The sequence below is a fragment of the Poromitra crassiceps genome (assembly GCF_964638095.1).
Source record: "Poromitra crassiceps genome assembly, chromosome: 2".
Taxonomy (NCBI): domain Eukaryota; kingdom Metazoa; phylum Chordata; class Actinopteri; order Beryciformes; family Melamphaidae; genus Poromitra; species Poromitra crassiceps.
Window position 1 is genome coordinate 59,177,673 of NC_139624.1, and position 17,047 is coordinate 59,194,719.

Consider the following 17,047-nt stretch of genomic DNA (forward strand, 5'->3'; position numbering starts at 1 on the left):
CGGGTGAGAGATGAAATTCCTGAGCTGAATTGGGCCCCACTCTGAAAAACCTTTAGACCTGCTTTAGGCCTATCACTAAAAATGGCCAAGTAGTGAGATTATGAAAACAGTGAATACCAACTGATTCATAAATGATCATGCTATGTTTCATGTGCATATTGTTTCCCTTTGGTAAAGCTTTATTCTATACAACTTTGTTGGGTTCCTTTGTTATGATGTGGTATCTTGTAACAGTATACACTGGGAAGATGCTGTTGAAAATGATTGAAAGGGTTTTGGCGGGCCTTTTGGGAAATATTCTTTACATAGTACATGACCATGGGCATGTACTGTATATCACAGTATCAAAAGACATCTCGCTCAGTTCTCCGCTGTCAGGTGAAAGGAAGCGGCAGGCAACTGTGCATGTGTCGTAGGAAGCATGGTGCTAGTCTCGGCTCTCCCCAGATCGGCAGAGGGTGGAGCAGCGACCGGGGCAGCAGGGGGAGATTAGCAAAGTACAATAGGGGAGAAAATGGGGGGGGGGGGGGGGGGGGGGGGGGTTCAGAAAAAAAATCTTGCTCTATTTGATTTGTGTGCTCCAATAGGTAACCAGCATTACATCCTCTACTTTACTCCTGAACACAAATTAACATCTGACATTTGGTTCAGACTTCTATCCCAAAAGTCTTACAGTACTTTTTTAGCTCGGGTGTCCTCCAGTGGGAAACACACTCTTGACCCGTATTGTTAGTGCATTGCTCTAAGGTAATTACACTGTGAAACTGTACCGCTCTAACAAAGCCTCTTCAACATGTTTTAGGTAGTGTCAGTTTACCTAAAAACCCAGCAAGGATCCCTGATGCTAGAGATGGACCCTTACCAAACATGAAGGTAAGGGAGTCCCCCCCTCCCTCTCTCTCTCTCTCTCTCTCTCTCTCACACACACACACACACACGCACACACACACACACACACACACACACACACACACACACACACACACACACACAATTTAGTGACGCCACCATGAGCCACTCCATGTGTTACTTCAAGATTTGTCAGGTCACAATTTTTTTACCATTAGATCTGATTTACTTTTTAAGATAGAATAATCCGACGCAACGCACAGGAATCAAGTATAATCTGGTGAATACTTTATGTACTTTTTCTGTGGATGATGCGGAACTCAAGGACAGAGCAATGGCAGAGCAACAAGGGCGGCGTCCAGAGGAGACTGTGTTGTTCGATTTAGACGGTCCACGTTTGGACAATCAGTCTTCTCAGTCAGAGCCGCCCACTACTGAAACAGTTTCCCCACTGACATTAGAGAGAGCTCCAACATTTCCATTTTTAAATACAGATTGAAGGGGTGGCTCAAATCGAATCAAATTTGCACACAACTGTTTCATCTTATATGCAAATACACTTACACATACTAACTTACACTCGCTTTTCTTAGTTTTTAATTTTTACTTGCATTGTTTTAATGTATTTGTTTTAATTGTTGTTTTAATTGTTTCTATGTTAGTCTTGTTTGGTATTGTAATGTGACATTGTGGGTCGTTATGTTGGGCTTATACTGTCTGTCTTGTGCTGTCTTGCAATGTTGTATGGTTTTAGCCTCATCCTATACTGCTTTGTTTACTTTTTAGTATGAACCCTTGACCCTAGTTCTTTTACCATCATGCTCAGGGTCTACAGATGAAAATTAGCCCTCTTGCTAACTCTGGTACATTTACATGGATGTGCAAACTGACATGTTGATTAATGTAAACTGTCCCTGGTAAATAAATGCTTAAATAAATGCTTAAATAAATAAAACTTCAGGAAGCCTTACATGCATTCAGCTGCATGCTGGCTATTCACTATTGTGTGCCATCCTCTTTTGAATATAATCAAATGGGAGAGTCCCTGTTCTGCTGCTGCTTTGTGACCTTAGCTGGAATTTATTTTGGTTTGGCTATCAAATCCTTGGTAACACTTTACAGTAAGGGTACACTTTAATTAAGGGCTAATTAATGCTTAACAAATGTTACCAAATCCTTTTGTTCTTACAATATGGTTTACAAAGTACGTAATGTCTGACATTTTAATCATGTTTGCTTCAGGGTGTGGCCGAATTCAGTGTAAAATCACATGAAGAAAACTGTAATTTTCAGCATATTTACATTTTACATTTGGGCAGCAGGGTGAATAGGGAGTCTGGAAATGATCCACTCATCTAGCCTGCTGCTTTGTGGCCTTAACTGGAATTTATTTTGGCTATCAAATCCTTTTGTTCTTACAATATTGTTTGTAAAGTATAAATATCTGACATTTTAATAATGTTTGCTTCAGGGTGTGGCCGAATTCAGTGTAAAATCACATAAAGAAAAACGTAATTTTTAGCATATTTACATTTTACATTTGGGCAGCCGGGTGAGTGACCTTTAACCTGAGGAACCGGGTTCAAACCACTGTGTTGGAAATGATCCGGCCTGCTGAAGTGTTGCTGAGCGGACATTGAGCCTCTGACCTCTCTGGATGCGGGGAGCAAACATATAATTTCCTCATGGGGATCCATAAAGAATCACATTATATACATATTATGTATTTATCTGATGCTGTAGTGTTACTGAGCACAATTTACAGTGAGTTGATGAGAGGAGTAAAGTTACCACAGTATAGTTGCATAGAGGAGTAAACTAAAGTTACCAGTTGTATAGAGGAGTAAAGTTACCACAGTATAGTTGTTGAGACAGTGAGTTGATGAGAGGAGTAAAGTTACCACAGTATAGTTGTATAGAGGAGTAAAGTTACCACAGTATAGTTGTATAGAGGAGTAAAGTTACCACAGTATAGTTCTATAGAGGAGTAAAGTTACCACAGTATAGTTGTATAGAGGAGTAAAGTTACCACAGTATAGTTCTATAGAGGAGTAAAGTTACCACAGTATTAGTCTCGCTGGCCAGCCTCCCCTCCCTACCGTGAGAGGAGTCTGGCGCCGCAGGTCTCCATAGTGGGATTGCGATGGACGGCGCGTAGCGGCAGTGCCCATGGAAAATAGTTTCCAACAATCCAACTTGCCGTTTTCAGTGTGTAACAACGAGCTAGCGTGTAGGTTTCTGCCGTTAGCTTGCTAGCTAGTTAGCGTTGTTGTTTTCACTGCGGCGGCAGGGCACTATTTACAGCGACACACAGGGAGGAGGGAGCAGAAGCCGCTCTGATTGACATGGTCAGAGCCAATGACAGAGCTTGTAATAAGCCTGGAGTGGACATCCGGCAGAGAGCAGAGTAGAGCAGGGGAGGGTTTATCTCAGTTACGGAGACCTGCGGCGCCAGACTCCTCACGGTAGGGAGGGGAGACTGGCCAACGAGACTACCACAGTATAGTTGTTGAGACAGTGAGTTGATGAGAGGAGTAAAGTTACCACAGTATAGTTGTTGAGACAGTGAGTTGATGAGAGGAGTAAAGTTACCACAGTATAGTTGTTGAGACAGTGAGTTGATGAAAGGAGTAAAGTTACCACAGTATAGTTGTTGAGACAGTGAGTTGATGAAAGGAGTAAAGTTACCACAGTATAGTTGTTGAGACAGTGAGTTGATGAGAGGAGTAAAGTTACCACAGTATAGTTGTTGAGACAGTGAGTTGATGAGAGGAGTAAAGTTACCACAGTATAGTTGTTGAGACAGTGAGTTGATGAGAGGAGTAAAGTCACCACAGTATAGTTGTTGAGACAGTGAGTTGATGAAAGGAGTAAAGTTACCACAGTATAGTTGTTGAGACAGTGAGTTGATGAAAGGAGTAAAGTTACCACAGTATAGTTGTTGAGACAGTGAGTTGATGAGAGGAGTAAAGTTACCACAGTATAGTTGTTGAGACACATTTTTCACTGCTGCTCTTATTTTTGGATGCAGGTAAATGGAATGGGTTTCAGCAATCACTCTCTTTCAAGCGGCCATGTGCGGAGGCCCTCCAGGAGGGTGGAAGTGTCTCCTGCCCCGAGCCCAGAGATGCCTCGCAGCCGCTTGGCATACGGGACCCTCCGCATGGGGACCTACACCCTCCCTGGCCCCAGTCAGACAGTAAGGATGGCCCCTCTGCTGGACCACTCATTTGGGTCTGATTCATTTCGGCGTTACGCCTTCTCAGAAGTACCTCAAGGCACGCGGCTGCAGACATCCACACCCGCTCATGGGAGCTACCGCCATAAGTCAGTCAAACAGACAGCAGGGCCACAGGCTGCATTCGCAGAGGCCCCATTTCAGCTCAGTAACCACAATGGCTTTTCACGGAGTCATCATCAAATTGATGTCCAGAGGGAGACAAATAGTGTGCGGAGACACACTGGCTATGGGACACTTGGTGCTAGCCAGCGTAGGGGGGATGGACTAGCCTGGCCAGCTCAGGTCAGGAGGGACATCCCGGGCCAGGGGCTCGGCAGACAGAATTCATACCCTCCCTCCATGGCCAGCATGGAGGTGGACTTGACCAGGAGGATGGAGGTGGAGCTCCCTGTTCAGCAGATACAGATGGGGAACGCTGTGACACTGTGAGATGTTCTTCTTTTTGTGGAAGTCTTCTGTTGTGTGTGTGTGTGTGTGTGTGTGTGTGTGTGTGTGTGTGTGTGTGTGTGTGTGTGTGTGTGTGTGTGTGTGATATATATATATACAGTATATATATTATATATACTAGCAATCTTGCGCGCTATGTGCGCTCTATTCCTAGGATTCCTAGGATATATATCCTAGGATATATATATATACTGTATATATATATATATATATATATATATATATATATATATATATACAGTATATATATATATATATATATATATATATACACATACACATACATAATATATAGCAGTTTTGAACACGTGAATGTTCCAAAGACAGGTGCAGAGGAGGACTGACATTTTAAATTTGGTTAAGGCCAAACTATTTTTTAGTCTTTTGTGGATTGTGGATTTTCTGACCCGTTGCTGTCTCCTCGCACAGGAAGTCGGCGAAGAAGCCTCCGGAGCTGACGTTAGAGAGGGCCGTGAACTTGCTGACTGAGGACAATGAGGACACACTGATCTGTGCAGCCAGCCTCATACAGAATCAATGTTTCAGCAGCACAGATGCTAAAAAGATGGTATGCTCAGTAGTCTCCGATGGTACTTGGTACTTGTACTTGTGGGATAGCCTACAGCTAAGTGGCTAACCATGGTACAAGTCTCAGTTCTTACTGTTTTAGCTAAATATGCAAAAGCCAGTTATGACAGAGATACAAAGTTTCAAAATAGATTCAAATATAGAATATGTCAGCAGCTAAACATGTAAAAGCCTACATAAACAAAAGCCAAAGCCCTTTCGCTTTGAGGTCTGTAAGAAATGTGCAGGAATAATAAAATGCAATACCGCCGGTATCTCATTTGGACATGACTGTGTTAATGTATATCAGTCCTTTCATCTCCAAATGCTGTTGTTGATCTTGGCGAGGGATCACTTTGATATGGCTATCATATATGATTACTGTATGCCATTTGTTAATAGCTGTCATAGCTTATTTTAGTTGTCTGTCTGTCTATCTGTCTGTCTATCAGTCTGCAAATCTATCAATCAAGAATACATTTTTACCTCTAGGTATTCTATCTCCACGGGATCACGAAGCTCCTGCAACTCATCCAGAACGACAATGAGGAGGTGCAGCATGCTGCGGCCGGGGCGCTGCGCAATGTGGTTTACCAAAGCAGCGAAAACAAGATGGAGGTGAAGGAAAATCAAGGCATGGCCACCATCCTGCGTGTGCTGAAGAGCAGCCGTGATGTGGAGACCAGACGGCAGCTGACTGGTCAGTTTTTGTTGCCGATGAACCAATGCTCTGTTTAAAAGCCCAGTCTGTACGTATGCTAGCTGTCCTGTTTAGAAAAACTCACACTATAATACAGTATATTCTGATATATTGGATTTAATAGTTTTTTTCTGAATCTTATTGTGGGGGTTTTGATATAAGGTCAGACACTAACTATGTCATGGCTAAATATGAGTATTTTAAATTTGTTTTGTTTTATGTTGTATTGTTTCCATTAAGTCCACCATTCATTGATATTGATTACTCCTGCAATCAACAGCACCTTTAAAATGGATACTCAACTGTGCACACGACACGTTGACAACAATCGACTGTGCTTCAATGGGTTGGTCTGGGTTCAAGCCTCCATGACAACAAGCATCCACCCTGCTGAAGTGTCCTTGAGCAAGACACCAACGCTGTTAGGATCGGGTCAGGTGAATTGATTCGCAGACACTTGACGGCTTGAACACTGGGCGCTTGGTAAACTGGAATTGGCAACAGGCAAACTTGGAGACTGAAGGCTGTTCCAAAAGTTGATCGGAAACTGAATTTACGATCGAACACGGAAGATTGGCAGTGGAACCATCAATGAGTGACATCATCAGTGGCATCATCAAAGATGACATTATCAAAAATTATGACATCATCACTGTCGACATCATCACTGTGGCATCATCACTGCATCATCATCACTGTCGACTCCCCAATGATGACATCATCACTACAGTTATGACATAATCTAACAAAAGCACTTAACTCAGGATTCCCAACCTTTTTTGGCTGGCTTGTCGACTCGTCACAAAAATCTAGCGACCCCAGACATTAAAATTTCGGTACATCGGTAATATCATTAATGACATCATCAATGATCTCACATGGTAACAGTATGCTGACTTTCTTCCTCCGAATTCTGACTTTAATCTGAAAATTCTGATTTTGTTCCTCAGATTCAGACTTTTTGTCAATTCTGACATTAAACTCAGAATACTAACTCAGAATTCTAACTTTATTTTCAGAATCCTGACTGATTCTGTAGTTCAATCAGGAGAGACTAGAGACCAAAGGATGAATAAAGTGATATTTATTACAATAAAGTGAATAATTTACTACAGAAAGAATGTTGAGAATAAAGTATTGTTATTAGTCTTTGGCGGTTAGACACCGCAGGGAGATGTTGAGAGAGCTGCACCAGCCCAGATCAGCATCCAGATATATCCCCCTGCAGTGTCTAGATACTGGTGGTGCTGGTGATCTCCTTCTGAGACTCATGACTCTTCCGACTGAAGAATGGGATAGGACTGCGATGACCGGGAGGAGAAGGGGAGGAGGAGGGTGCGAGCCTGACAGCAGCGATGATTGAGAGGCTGAATGAGACAGAAACAAGCATATTTAAGGAACCCGCCTCCAAGCAATTGGCTTACAACTGGGTTGTGGAGCAACGTGATAGGGTGAGAGGTGATCAGAGCAGTGATGTGACACTATGCAATTGGTTAACAGAGACTGGGCGGCAACCAGCTGATTGTTCATTGAAACCCAGAAATTGACAGCTTATTATGATCTTGTGAGTAGATTGAAGAGTGGAGATATAAAGTGCATTAAAGAAGTGTAAAAGATATTATAGTCTTCCTGCTTGAACTTACGTTGAGAACTACATTTGTACGGTTGGGAGAAAAAGCAGTGCCGAATGAAACTGCTGTTTTGCGGAAAAGTAAAGCGCTGAAAATTGTCAAAATAGAGCGTGCATGTACACAGATATCGATTTGTTTAGGTGGGCGTTGTTTTAGGTGGCTAAATTACGTTTTAGTTGTTGACCCCACGTACTTACAGAGAAAAGGCTGGTTTGGCTGCTGCTCTGAGTGCCGGGTCTCGTTCCACAATGCGCCCAGCCTCCAGAACACTGTACCTAATTAAGTTAGTGTATCGAACTAGCTGATAGGACCCCACTTCAAACAAACCGAACTATCCCTTTAAACTCGGAACTCAAATAAAAATGTTCACATGTGAATCTAATCCTCTTAATTTTATTTATTTATTTATTTATTTATTTATTTATTTATTTATTTATTTATTTATTTATTTATTTATTTATTTATTGGGGGGGGGGGGGTTAGGCATTTGGGGTCACGACTAGCTAGTATTCTGCAGTTGATCCTGCACTCTGACTTCAACAAGTCAAATTTTTCCCTCTCTCCACGTTACTCCTAGGTCTACTGTGGAACCTGTCTTCTCACGACCTTCTGAAGGAGCATCTCTCCAGAGAGGCCTTGCCCGTCCTCACCAACACCGTCCTGGTGCCCAGCTCCGGTATATCCGAGGGCGAGAACCCCAAAGATGAGCTCCTAGCTGACACAGACGTTTTCCACAATGCTACCGGCTGTCTGCGGTAGGTTACTTTGTTTGCTGTGAAACTGGACACCTCCTGAGCTCTTGCAGTGTAGATTATGGATACGGCGTAAACAGATACCAATACTGGCATCAGATACTCTGCTGATACAAGACTAAAAGAGGGTATTATATTGGATAATTTCCCCATTATCATAATCTGTCAGCAAGATTCGTGTAATAAGTTGGACATCAGGGCTTACTATTCTGTCATTCTCTGTAATGGAGAAAAACGGATCATGTCTCACTGGTTTGTTCCCCATTGACTCACACTCATACTTAAAGTTCAGAATTATTTTATTCTGCCATAGTATGTTTGCACATACACGGAAATTGTCTTGGTGGAGTAGGTGTACATGTGATAACAACACAATAACACAATAAATATGCCTAAATTTAACAAGATATGGACAGTATTTATAGCCAAGTGTGGCAGAGTAAAAAGTTAGTAAGGCAAAGTGACAGGTACAAGTACAAAGTTGGCAAAAGTATAGTTCCAGAGTTGGAAATTTTAGCTAAATATATACACGATACAGATAAGAGTATTAACATATTATGTTCACAGGTTATATGCATGAATTGCATTGTATTGCGTTTTGGGTTGAATTTCAGGCCATGTTGGGTCGCTGCATCATAAGGAAATAAAACACATGGCAATGACCCAGAGCTCATGAGTCATACAGCATAAAGTTATTACTGGTGTCGTAGTCCTTGTTTACCCAGAAATAACTCCCCAGCCCAGCCCAACAGAGTTATGACTAAGAATTCTCTTGGTCATTTTTATGATCCCTTGTCAGAATCCTGCTGTAAAGATGAATTTCCCCCAGAAATAAAACCAGTAGAACGACCTCTTCCCGATGGATCAATGTTATCTCCCGTGATGCGCTTCCCACATTATACCAGTTCTGTGGTGATTTCTCCCTCAGGGCACAGAGCTCCTAGAAACAAGCTAGGCGTTCTGTCTTTTCACATGTTACAGCCCAGTCAAAGCAAAGCATCCTTACATTGAACCTTCCAAAGACAGAGGGCTTGTAGCTGTTGGTTGCTTGTAATGTTGGCAATCTCACAATTTAAGATGATTATTTATATTGTGAATCACTCATGAGTCGTCCTGGATCAGCTACAGCTTGGCCTGAAATGTTGAAGAGTGTATCCCACCCATGCAAGATTCAAATGTAAGGGGAGGTATGTTTGGTCAGCAATCTTACGGAAGCACATTGCCACCGATGATTATTTTGTAGTGAGAACTTAAAGGAGGAACACTCAACCGATTTTCATCCTTCACTAAAGCGATTTGGGGCCAAAATATTTGATTGTTACTCTTAGGCCTACAAAATAATCCTGCAACCGGAGGCAGAACTTGCCATCTTCGGCTGCTCAGAGTCCTCTCTGAACTTCCCTACAGCTGTGCAACAATCTCTTACACAGGGGACAACTGTCGCCAAAAGACTCATTCTGAAGGAATGGAAGTCCTCCTCTTCACCTTCTTTTCAGGTGTGGCTGATGGACATGATCTCTGTTATACAGATGGAGAGACTCGGGTTCCTGAGAGCCAACTCACTTAAGCCACTTCTTAACATGCAGTGGAATCCGTATTATAACCTGCACCTAGCCGGTTGGCCTGCATGTTAAACAACAATTAGCCGGCCTATGCGCACTCCCGCGACTCCGTATCTTATCTACCTCGACCACCGGTATAAGATCCGCTTCCACGCAATCGTGGCTCATGTTTAACAGTGGCAGGTCATTATCCGCATATCCGTAGTGGGCAGGTGTGGCTCTTCGTGACTCACTTCACGTTCACTAGTTTATTAATTAATGAATCGTTCGGGCAATCGCTTATATCAACGAGCAAACTCACGGTTTCCTCAAGTGCTGCTGATAAAAATCGCAAGTTTGCTTTGCACATGCGGAGCGCTGATCATGAAGAAACTGCCGCAAGCGTATTGCGAGAATTCTCGCAGTGACAGAGAAGTCCTCTGCAGGTTGTAAAGCTTATTATTATGTCCGTTAATTTAGCCACTAATATCAACATCATTTCAGCATAAATAACCTACTAGAACCTCAATTGATTTGCCATGGAGTATTTAATGGGCAGCTTTCATTTATTTGTCTGAACACTTTATGGAGCGCATCGTCTCAAAGCTCACAACACGCAACAAGGGATTTCGTGATGTAGGCTACAGGTAACACAATATTCTTACCTTTTGCCCTTCATTTGAAAGTAAAGCAAATATTCTCATGTTGTGAAGTAGGCTATATGTAGGCTACAGGTAACACAATATTCTTACCTTTTGCCCTTCAGTTGAAAGTAAAGCAAATATTCTCATGTTGTGAAGTAGGCTATAAGTCCGTTCTGAAAGCGAGTTGGATGCCCGCGTGACAACCAGCTGCAGTCCCTCGTCATCGTGTCAATATAGACCGCTTCAGAAAATATATAGGCTATAAAGTTTGACTGACTGCACGTCTCATCTCTGGCTTGTTGCAGGTAGGCAACTTCTTAATTTAGATTATCTTTCAAGTTATTTAATTTCATGTTCTTCGATGCAAAGAGACATTTAATGTAGGCCCGCCAGTGTTCTTTAGGCTTAATTAAACGGGAATATATGACAAACTCAGTTCACAAAGTGTGTGACGAGTTCATTCACTATAATAAAATACATTTGTTGGATAATAGCTTTTGTTTTTTGTGTTTTATTGTTTAATCTTAATGGGTCTGCAAACCCGAACCGAATTAATTAATTAAATAAGGAGCGGTGTGCGTGCAGCTCCTCCCTTTGCGCAGACCGCACCGCAGTGAATAGTTAGAAAATTATTTGGAAATCAAAAAATGATATAAAATTTAGATTTCGTTTGCTAAGAATTATACAATAATGTGTTATGTATTTATGAAATGATCAGGCTACATCTATCTTTTTTCAATAGGCTACATTTTGACTGGGCCGGTAATTATTCTATAAGGCCGGAATTCTGGAATGTTGCGGCTCAATTGGCCGGCCAGAAAAAATGCTAGTGGAATCCCTGGTTTGGTTACAAATTCGCTAAAGCTGTTTCCTATCACATTTCTTTTTTTCGATAGGCCTCCATGCTACCGCGCTGTGGTACTACTTTGACGAGGTTAAGAATGACAAGTGACTGAGGTTAGGGGCGACGGATGACTCGCCCAGCTGGTTTCTCATGGACCCCTTGTGTGGGATCCCATGCACAATAGCTCTTACAAGCCCTTAAGCACCTTATGTGGCTGGTAGCACTGCACTGTAATGTTGAATGTTGTTGATGATGTATGTATGTATTTTTTTCGTTTCTTTTCTTTTCCTGTGTCTGAGCCTGTTCGTCTGAGCCTGTAAGTTTACAAATACTGTAATATGGAAAGTCCACCCATCAGTTCAGTGGCCACGAAGTAGTACATTATCAAATGAAACCAAAAAGAAAGCTGATACTGCTTGCTCATTAAAGCCCACTCAGCAAAATTCAGGAGTAATCACCACTCTACTTGTGTTACATCATTTTTCTATTATCCTGGAAGCCAGGGGAACCACAATTGATCCGTTGTGGTCCGAGATTACCTAGTTACCAAGTTGTTGGCTTCCAGTTGAACATTTCCGTATTTGGACAGATACAGTACCTCCTATTTACAAAGCAGAGGATATCAGAATTACTGCTCCCCTGGCAACTATGGCCAAATGAAAACGGTGAAAGAGTCAATTATTCATCTGGCCCTCTCTTCTCTCCGGTCCGCTGAACTGAAATCACCCAGTCCTCATCGGCCCTGCATGTTATCAAGTTCTCCTTATCATGTTCTAAAGCTTTTCAGGCCGCATTCCTCCCTCCTGCAGTTCAACAAAACAAGGAGTTCCTTTCACATTTATTTTCCACAAAGCCCTTGTTAAATGACCAAAGGTTAATTCTTGTATTTATTTTCCCAGGGAAGGTTAGGCTATGTTAACATGGACATAAGACATATATTATACACATTTTACCTCTACCTCTACATGCTTACACATTCAAATACTATTAGATACTCTCACATGCAATATTAAAACACTTTTATATACACTACTGAAATGGTTTATACGCATATAGTGTAGTGTGTGTATGCCACTGAAACTCTTACTTTTAAAATATTCAATCATAACGATCAGGATTTGCATATTCTTTAAAGACAAACGGAATGTAAAATGTTACCTCAATATCTTAACTTACGTGTTACTTAATTGTGTAATAGTGTTTTCCCCCTTCCTTTTCTCAGAAATATAAGCTCAGCTGGTCCGGATGGCAGGAAAGCAATGAGGGAGTGTGAGAATCTCATTGACTCTCTGGTCTACTACATCCGGGGCACCATAGCTGACTATAAGTCAGATGACAAGGTGAAGTGATAAGAGTTTATTTTCCCATTCAACTCCACAAGTCTCATCTACAGTGCAACTTACAATTAGTGCACCAGTATTAGGCTTGAATTTCTATATTCTTAAATCATTCTCTATTACTATTTTGTGTACTTTTTATTCAGTAATACAATACAAACTATACTTCAAGAGAGAAGTGGAGAGACTCATTATTGGGTTAATGATTATTTATTATGTGTATTTTTCTTTCTTCCTCTTTCGGCTGCTTCCATTAGGGGTCGCCACAGCGGATCATCTGTTTCCATCTTCCCCTGTCGCACCAACCACCTGCATGTCCTCCCTCACCACATCCATAAACCTCCTTTTTGGCCTTCCTCTTTTCCTCTTGCCTGGCAGCTCCATCTTCAGCATTCTTCTCTCCTCTGCACATGTCCAAACCATCTCAATCTGTCCTCTCTCACTTTGTCTCCAAACCGTCCAACATGAGCTGTCCCTCTAACGTACACATTCCTAATCCTGTCCACCCTCATCACTCCCAACGAAAATCTTAGCATCTTCAACTCTGCCACCTCCAGCTCTGCCTCCTGTCTTTCCGTCAGTGCCACTGCCTCCAAACCATATAGAATAGCCTTCCCTCACTCTTACTGATACCCTTCTGTCGCAAATCACTCCTGACACTCTTCTCTACCCACATCCTGCCTGCACTCTCTTCTTCACCTCTCTTCCACACTCCCCCTTACTTTGGAACGTTGACCCCAAGTATTTAAACTCGTCCACCTTCGCCACCTCAACTCCTTGCATCATCACCATTCTGCTGTCCTTCTCATTCGCGCACATGTATTCCGTCTTGCTCCTACTGACTTTCAATGAAGGGGTAGTGAAGGCGAGAGTAGAATAGGATATTCCCCCTTTGGAGTCTAGACCTGGTGGTGGTGAGGAGGACTCTTGAGATCTTGATGGATGAGAAGATGAGCGGGCATCTGGAAATCACAGACCTGGGCATCTGATGAGCTGGAGGTGAATGGGGTGGAGGAGGGTCACAAAATCGCTCTGAAATGACAGCAGGCGCACGAGAGAGGAGAACAGATTTTAAAGTTGACCGAAGAGGCGTGTTTGGCTGAATTAGGAGCTATGGCTGGCTCTGATTGGTTTAGCAACCAGAGTGTTACGCCATAATAAGCTGGTATAATTGCTGATACTAAACAGTTGAGCAGGGGAGAGAGAATAATGAATGAATGAATGGCATAGGTCTTCCTGTCTGAACTTTCACTATTTAGACACATGCTATTTTTCTACACTGCATTTTCTCATGCCCATTCCTTTATGCAAATCCCTTCACTCCTGTAATGTGACATTTGTGTATCTATTCATCTCCTCCGCAGTCCACAGAGAACTGTGTGTGCATCCTGCACAACCTGTCCTATCAGATTGAGGCAGAGCTTCCCCAGAAGTATGCCAAAGATCTCTATGAGTCACGACAGAACCTGGCCCCCAAGGCCAAGACTCCCGGCTGTTTCGGTTATCGCAGTGTCAAGATCACAGAGGTAATCCCCTCATAATCCAACAAGACAATGCAAATGTTGTCCCATGTGGCACAAAACTTTGATGGCAACATTCAACAACAATCGCTCAAATGTCCAACCTGTTTTTGTTTTATTTTTACAATGTGGATAATAAAAGCAAATTACACATTTTGCATCGTTGCTTCATCGGGTTCACTTCTGTCAGCAACTCAACTCACTTACTGCTGTTTACAGAACACCCTCACGATACAAAAAATACAATACTACAATACAATGCATAGAATGCAATAAATGTTTGAGGCAAAGGACACTTTACCTTGAAACCAAGCATGCATACTGTGCATTTAATTACTAAATGTGGTATGCATGCTTGGTTTCAAGGTAAAGTATACAAACCTTTTATGCATAGCTGAGTGTATGTAGTAGGTAATTGCATTGTGAAATGTCTTGTGTATGAGATATGTTAAAAGCTTTCATCTAAATTTGGTTTAATATAATGGGTGAGGGCGGGGGGGGGGGGTTCAATAAAACACTAGCTATCAACTGCTCCCCTCATCTGACTCCAGTGCAGCTCTGTGGGCAAAAAGTAGACGACCCAAGCTATAACTGAATGTGAAATAGAGCCTGCATGCCAGTCTTCCCTGGTTAAACACCACCAGTGGCTCCCGCATTACATTACTGGCTTTCCTGGTGGGGAAGCTAAGCAGGTCTGCCTGTGGATACCCCTTGGATGGGAGACTGGTGCTGGAAGTGGCGTTGGAGGACCAGTAGGAGGTGCTCTTCCCTCTGGTCTCATGAATACTCTCCCCAATGCGCCAGAGCAGAGACAGGGACTCTGCTCTATGAGTGAGCACCGTCCTTCGGATGAGACGTTAAACAAAGGTCCTGACTCTCTGTGGTCATTAAAGATCCCATCGGCACTCTAACTCTTCATAAGAGTAGAGATGTAATCCCATTACCCTCCCGAATGTCTATGATATCATTAGTGATGTCATCAGTGACATCATTATTGGGCGTCGAGCTCTGCGCAGCGGGCGAGCCTAGGGTTTCAGCCCCTAGTTTGCATAAAAACACACAATTTGATTAGGAAAAGAGTGTATCTTTATTTAAATATGTGCTTTGATTTATTTATTTTTACTCAATTTTTAACTTGTGTTACTTGACAAAGTAACTGGTATATTACTGAAATCCTATAGGTTGAGTCGATGTCTCGTCATAGATGCTGGGGTAGCTGGCTGGGTGCTTGGTCAGTGTGGGGTAAATCCTCCTGTTCTCCCCATTCAGCATACTGCAGTTAGCATTTAGCTGCTAGACCAGCCCAGGCAGACACGATCGGGGATTTAACCCCCACAGTAAATGCACATCTGAACAGACGTCTATGTACCTGCTCTAGAATCCCCAGTCCTGTAGTGTAGAGACGCAGCACCATCCTTTGGTGGTGAGTCAGCCCATTGAAATATATGGGTTTGTTTTTTTACCCCACCGCCAGCCGTAGTAACATTTTGTGGGCGTTCCCATACAGACCGACTGTATCTATGGTCATAAGTTATATTACTGAGTTACTGCTAAAAGTAATATATTACCTGGCTGTAATATGTTACTTTTGTAATGAGTTAGCCGCAACACCGCTCATTACTTAAAGGAACACTCTGCCCATTTTCAACCAGCTTTGTATCATTAGAACATCAGTAGTATATCAGAAAACTGTAAACTGTTTTGAAGTCTGTCATTTAATTTGACAGTTATTGAGTGTTAAAGTGTGGACCAGTGACATCACTGGTCCACACTAACTCAAATTAATAACTCATTAACTCAAATCAACTCTCAATAACTGTCAAACTAGATGAATGATGAATAGTTTGACAGTTATTGAGAGTTGATTTGAGTTAATGAGTTATTAATTTGAGTTAGTGTGGACCAGTGATGTCACTGGTCCACACTTTAACACTCAATAACTGTCAAATTAAATGACAGACTTCAAAACCGTTTACAGTTTTCTGATATACTACTGATGTTCTAATGATACAAAGCTGGTTGAAAATGGGCGGAGTGTTCCTTTAATTGGCACATTCAGTCCTCAACTCTCCACTATAGCTGATGTGTGGTGAGCATTGTGGCGCAAACTGGCTGCCATGCATGACCCAGGTGGGTGCTACACATCGGTGGTGGATGAGTTGAGTTGCCCCCCCCCCCCCCCCCCCCCCCCCCAATATGTGAAGCGCTTTGAGTATTTAGAAAGGCACTGTATAAATGCAATATATTATTATTACAAATAAATGCATTTAAAATGCATACACCCACACACAAGCCTGGCAAGAAGAATAAGAGATTCAGAGTTGAAGACCAATGCTAAGTTTGTATGTTTTTCAATGTTCATCTGCTGCAACAATAGTTTGGCAACAATTTATCCACTGAACTGACCTCAAATCAACTGTTGCAACCTGACTTCCTAGCATCTGCAGCGGCAGTGCCCCTTGCTGGAGGAGAAGGCCAACCCCCGAGGCATAGAGTGGCTGTGGAGCGCCATCACTGTGCGGATGTACCTGTCACTGATCGCCCGCAGTATGCGTCACTACACCCAGGAGGCCGCCATAGGAGCGCTGCAGAACATCACAGCTGGAAATGGAATGGTAAAGCCCAATTTATGCTTCGTCTGCCGACACTTTTGAAATGGTCGCAGACAGAAATGAGGACTTGAGTCGACACTTTCAAGTGTCTGCGAGCAGTGTCTGCTACCTGGTGAAATGTCTAGTGTCGCTGACTACGTCACATAATGTCGCGCAAGTCTGATTGGCTATATAGACGGGCACGCGCGACTTCCTTGTTTTAGTTTTCGCTTAAATGAAATTAATGAGCGTGTCCCCGGTATTTTTATCAGCCTGTCCTTGATGTATGACTTCGTGAAAATCACAAAGAACACCGTGACCAACTTCCCAGAGAGAGAGGAAGTGATTGTGTGGTTGTGTGTCGTTATATGCGGCTGCAGTTA

The 17,047-nt window shown here is 42.5% G+C and overlaps 1 protein-coding gene across 1 annotated transcript in view; it reads left to right on the top strand.

The window, feature by feature from the left end:
• Positions 1-3,889: 3,889 nt before the first annotated feature.
• The window catches only part of pkp2 (plakophilin 2), a gene marked incomplete at its 5' end in the record, with an annotated part of 29,487 nt that continues 16,329 nt past the window's right edge, over positions 3,890-17,047 (top strand). Inside the window, 7 exons of the mRNA XM_083652886.1 lie at positions 3,890-4,515; positions 4,967-5,105; positions 5,597-5,804; positions 8,013-8,190; positions 12,439-12,556; positions 13,918-14,079; positions 16,512-16,688. Coding sequence (XP_083509012.1) covers positions 3,890-4,515; positions 4,967-5,105; positions 5,597-5,804; positions 8,013-8,190; positions 12,439-12,556; positions 13,918-14,079; positions 16,512-16,688 — 1,608 coding nt within the window. The remainder of the gene's footprint in view (positions 4,516-4,966; positions 5,106-5,596; positions 5,805-8,012; positions 8,191-12,438; positions 12,557-13,917; positions 14,080-16,511; positions 16,689-17,047) is intronic.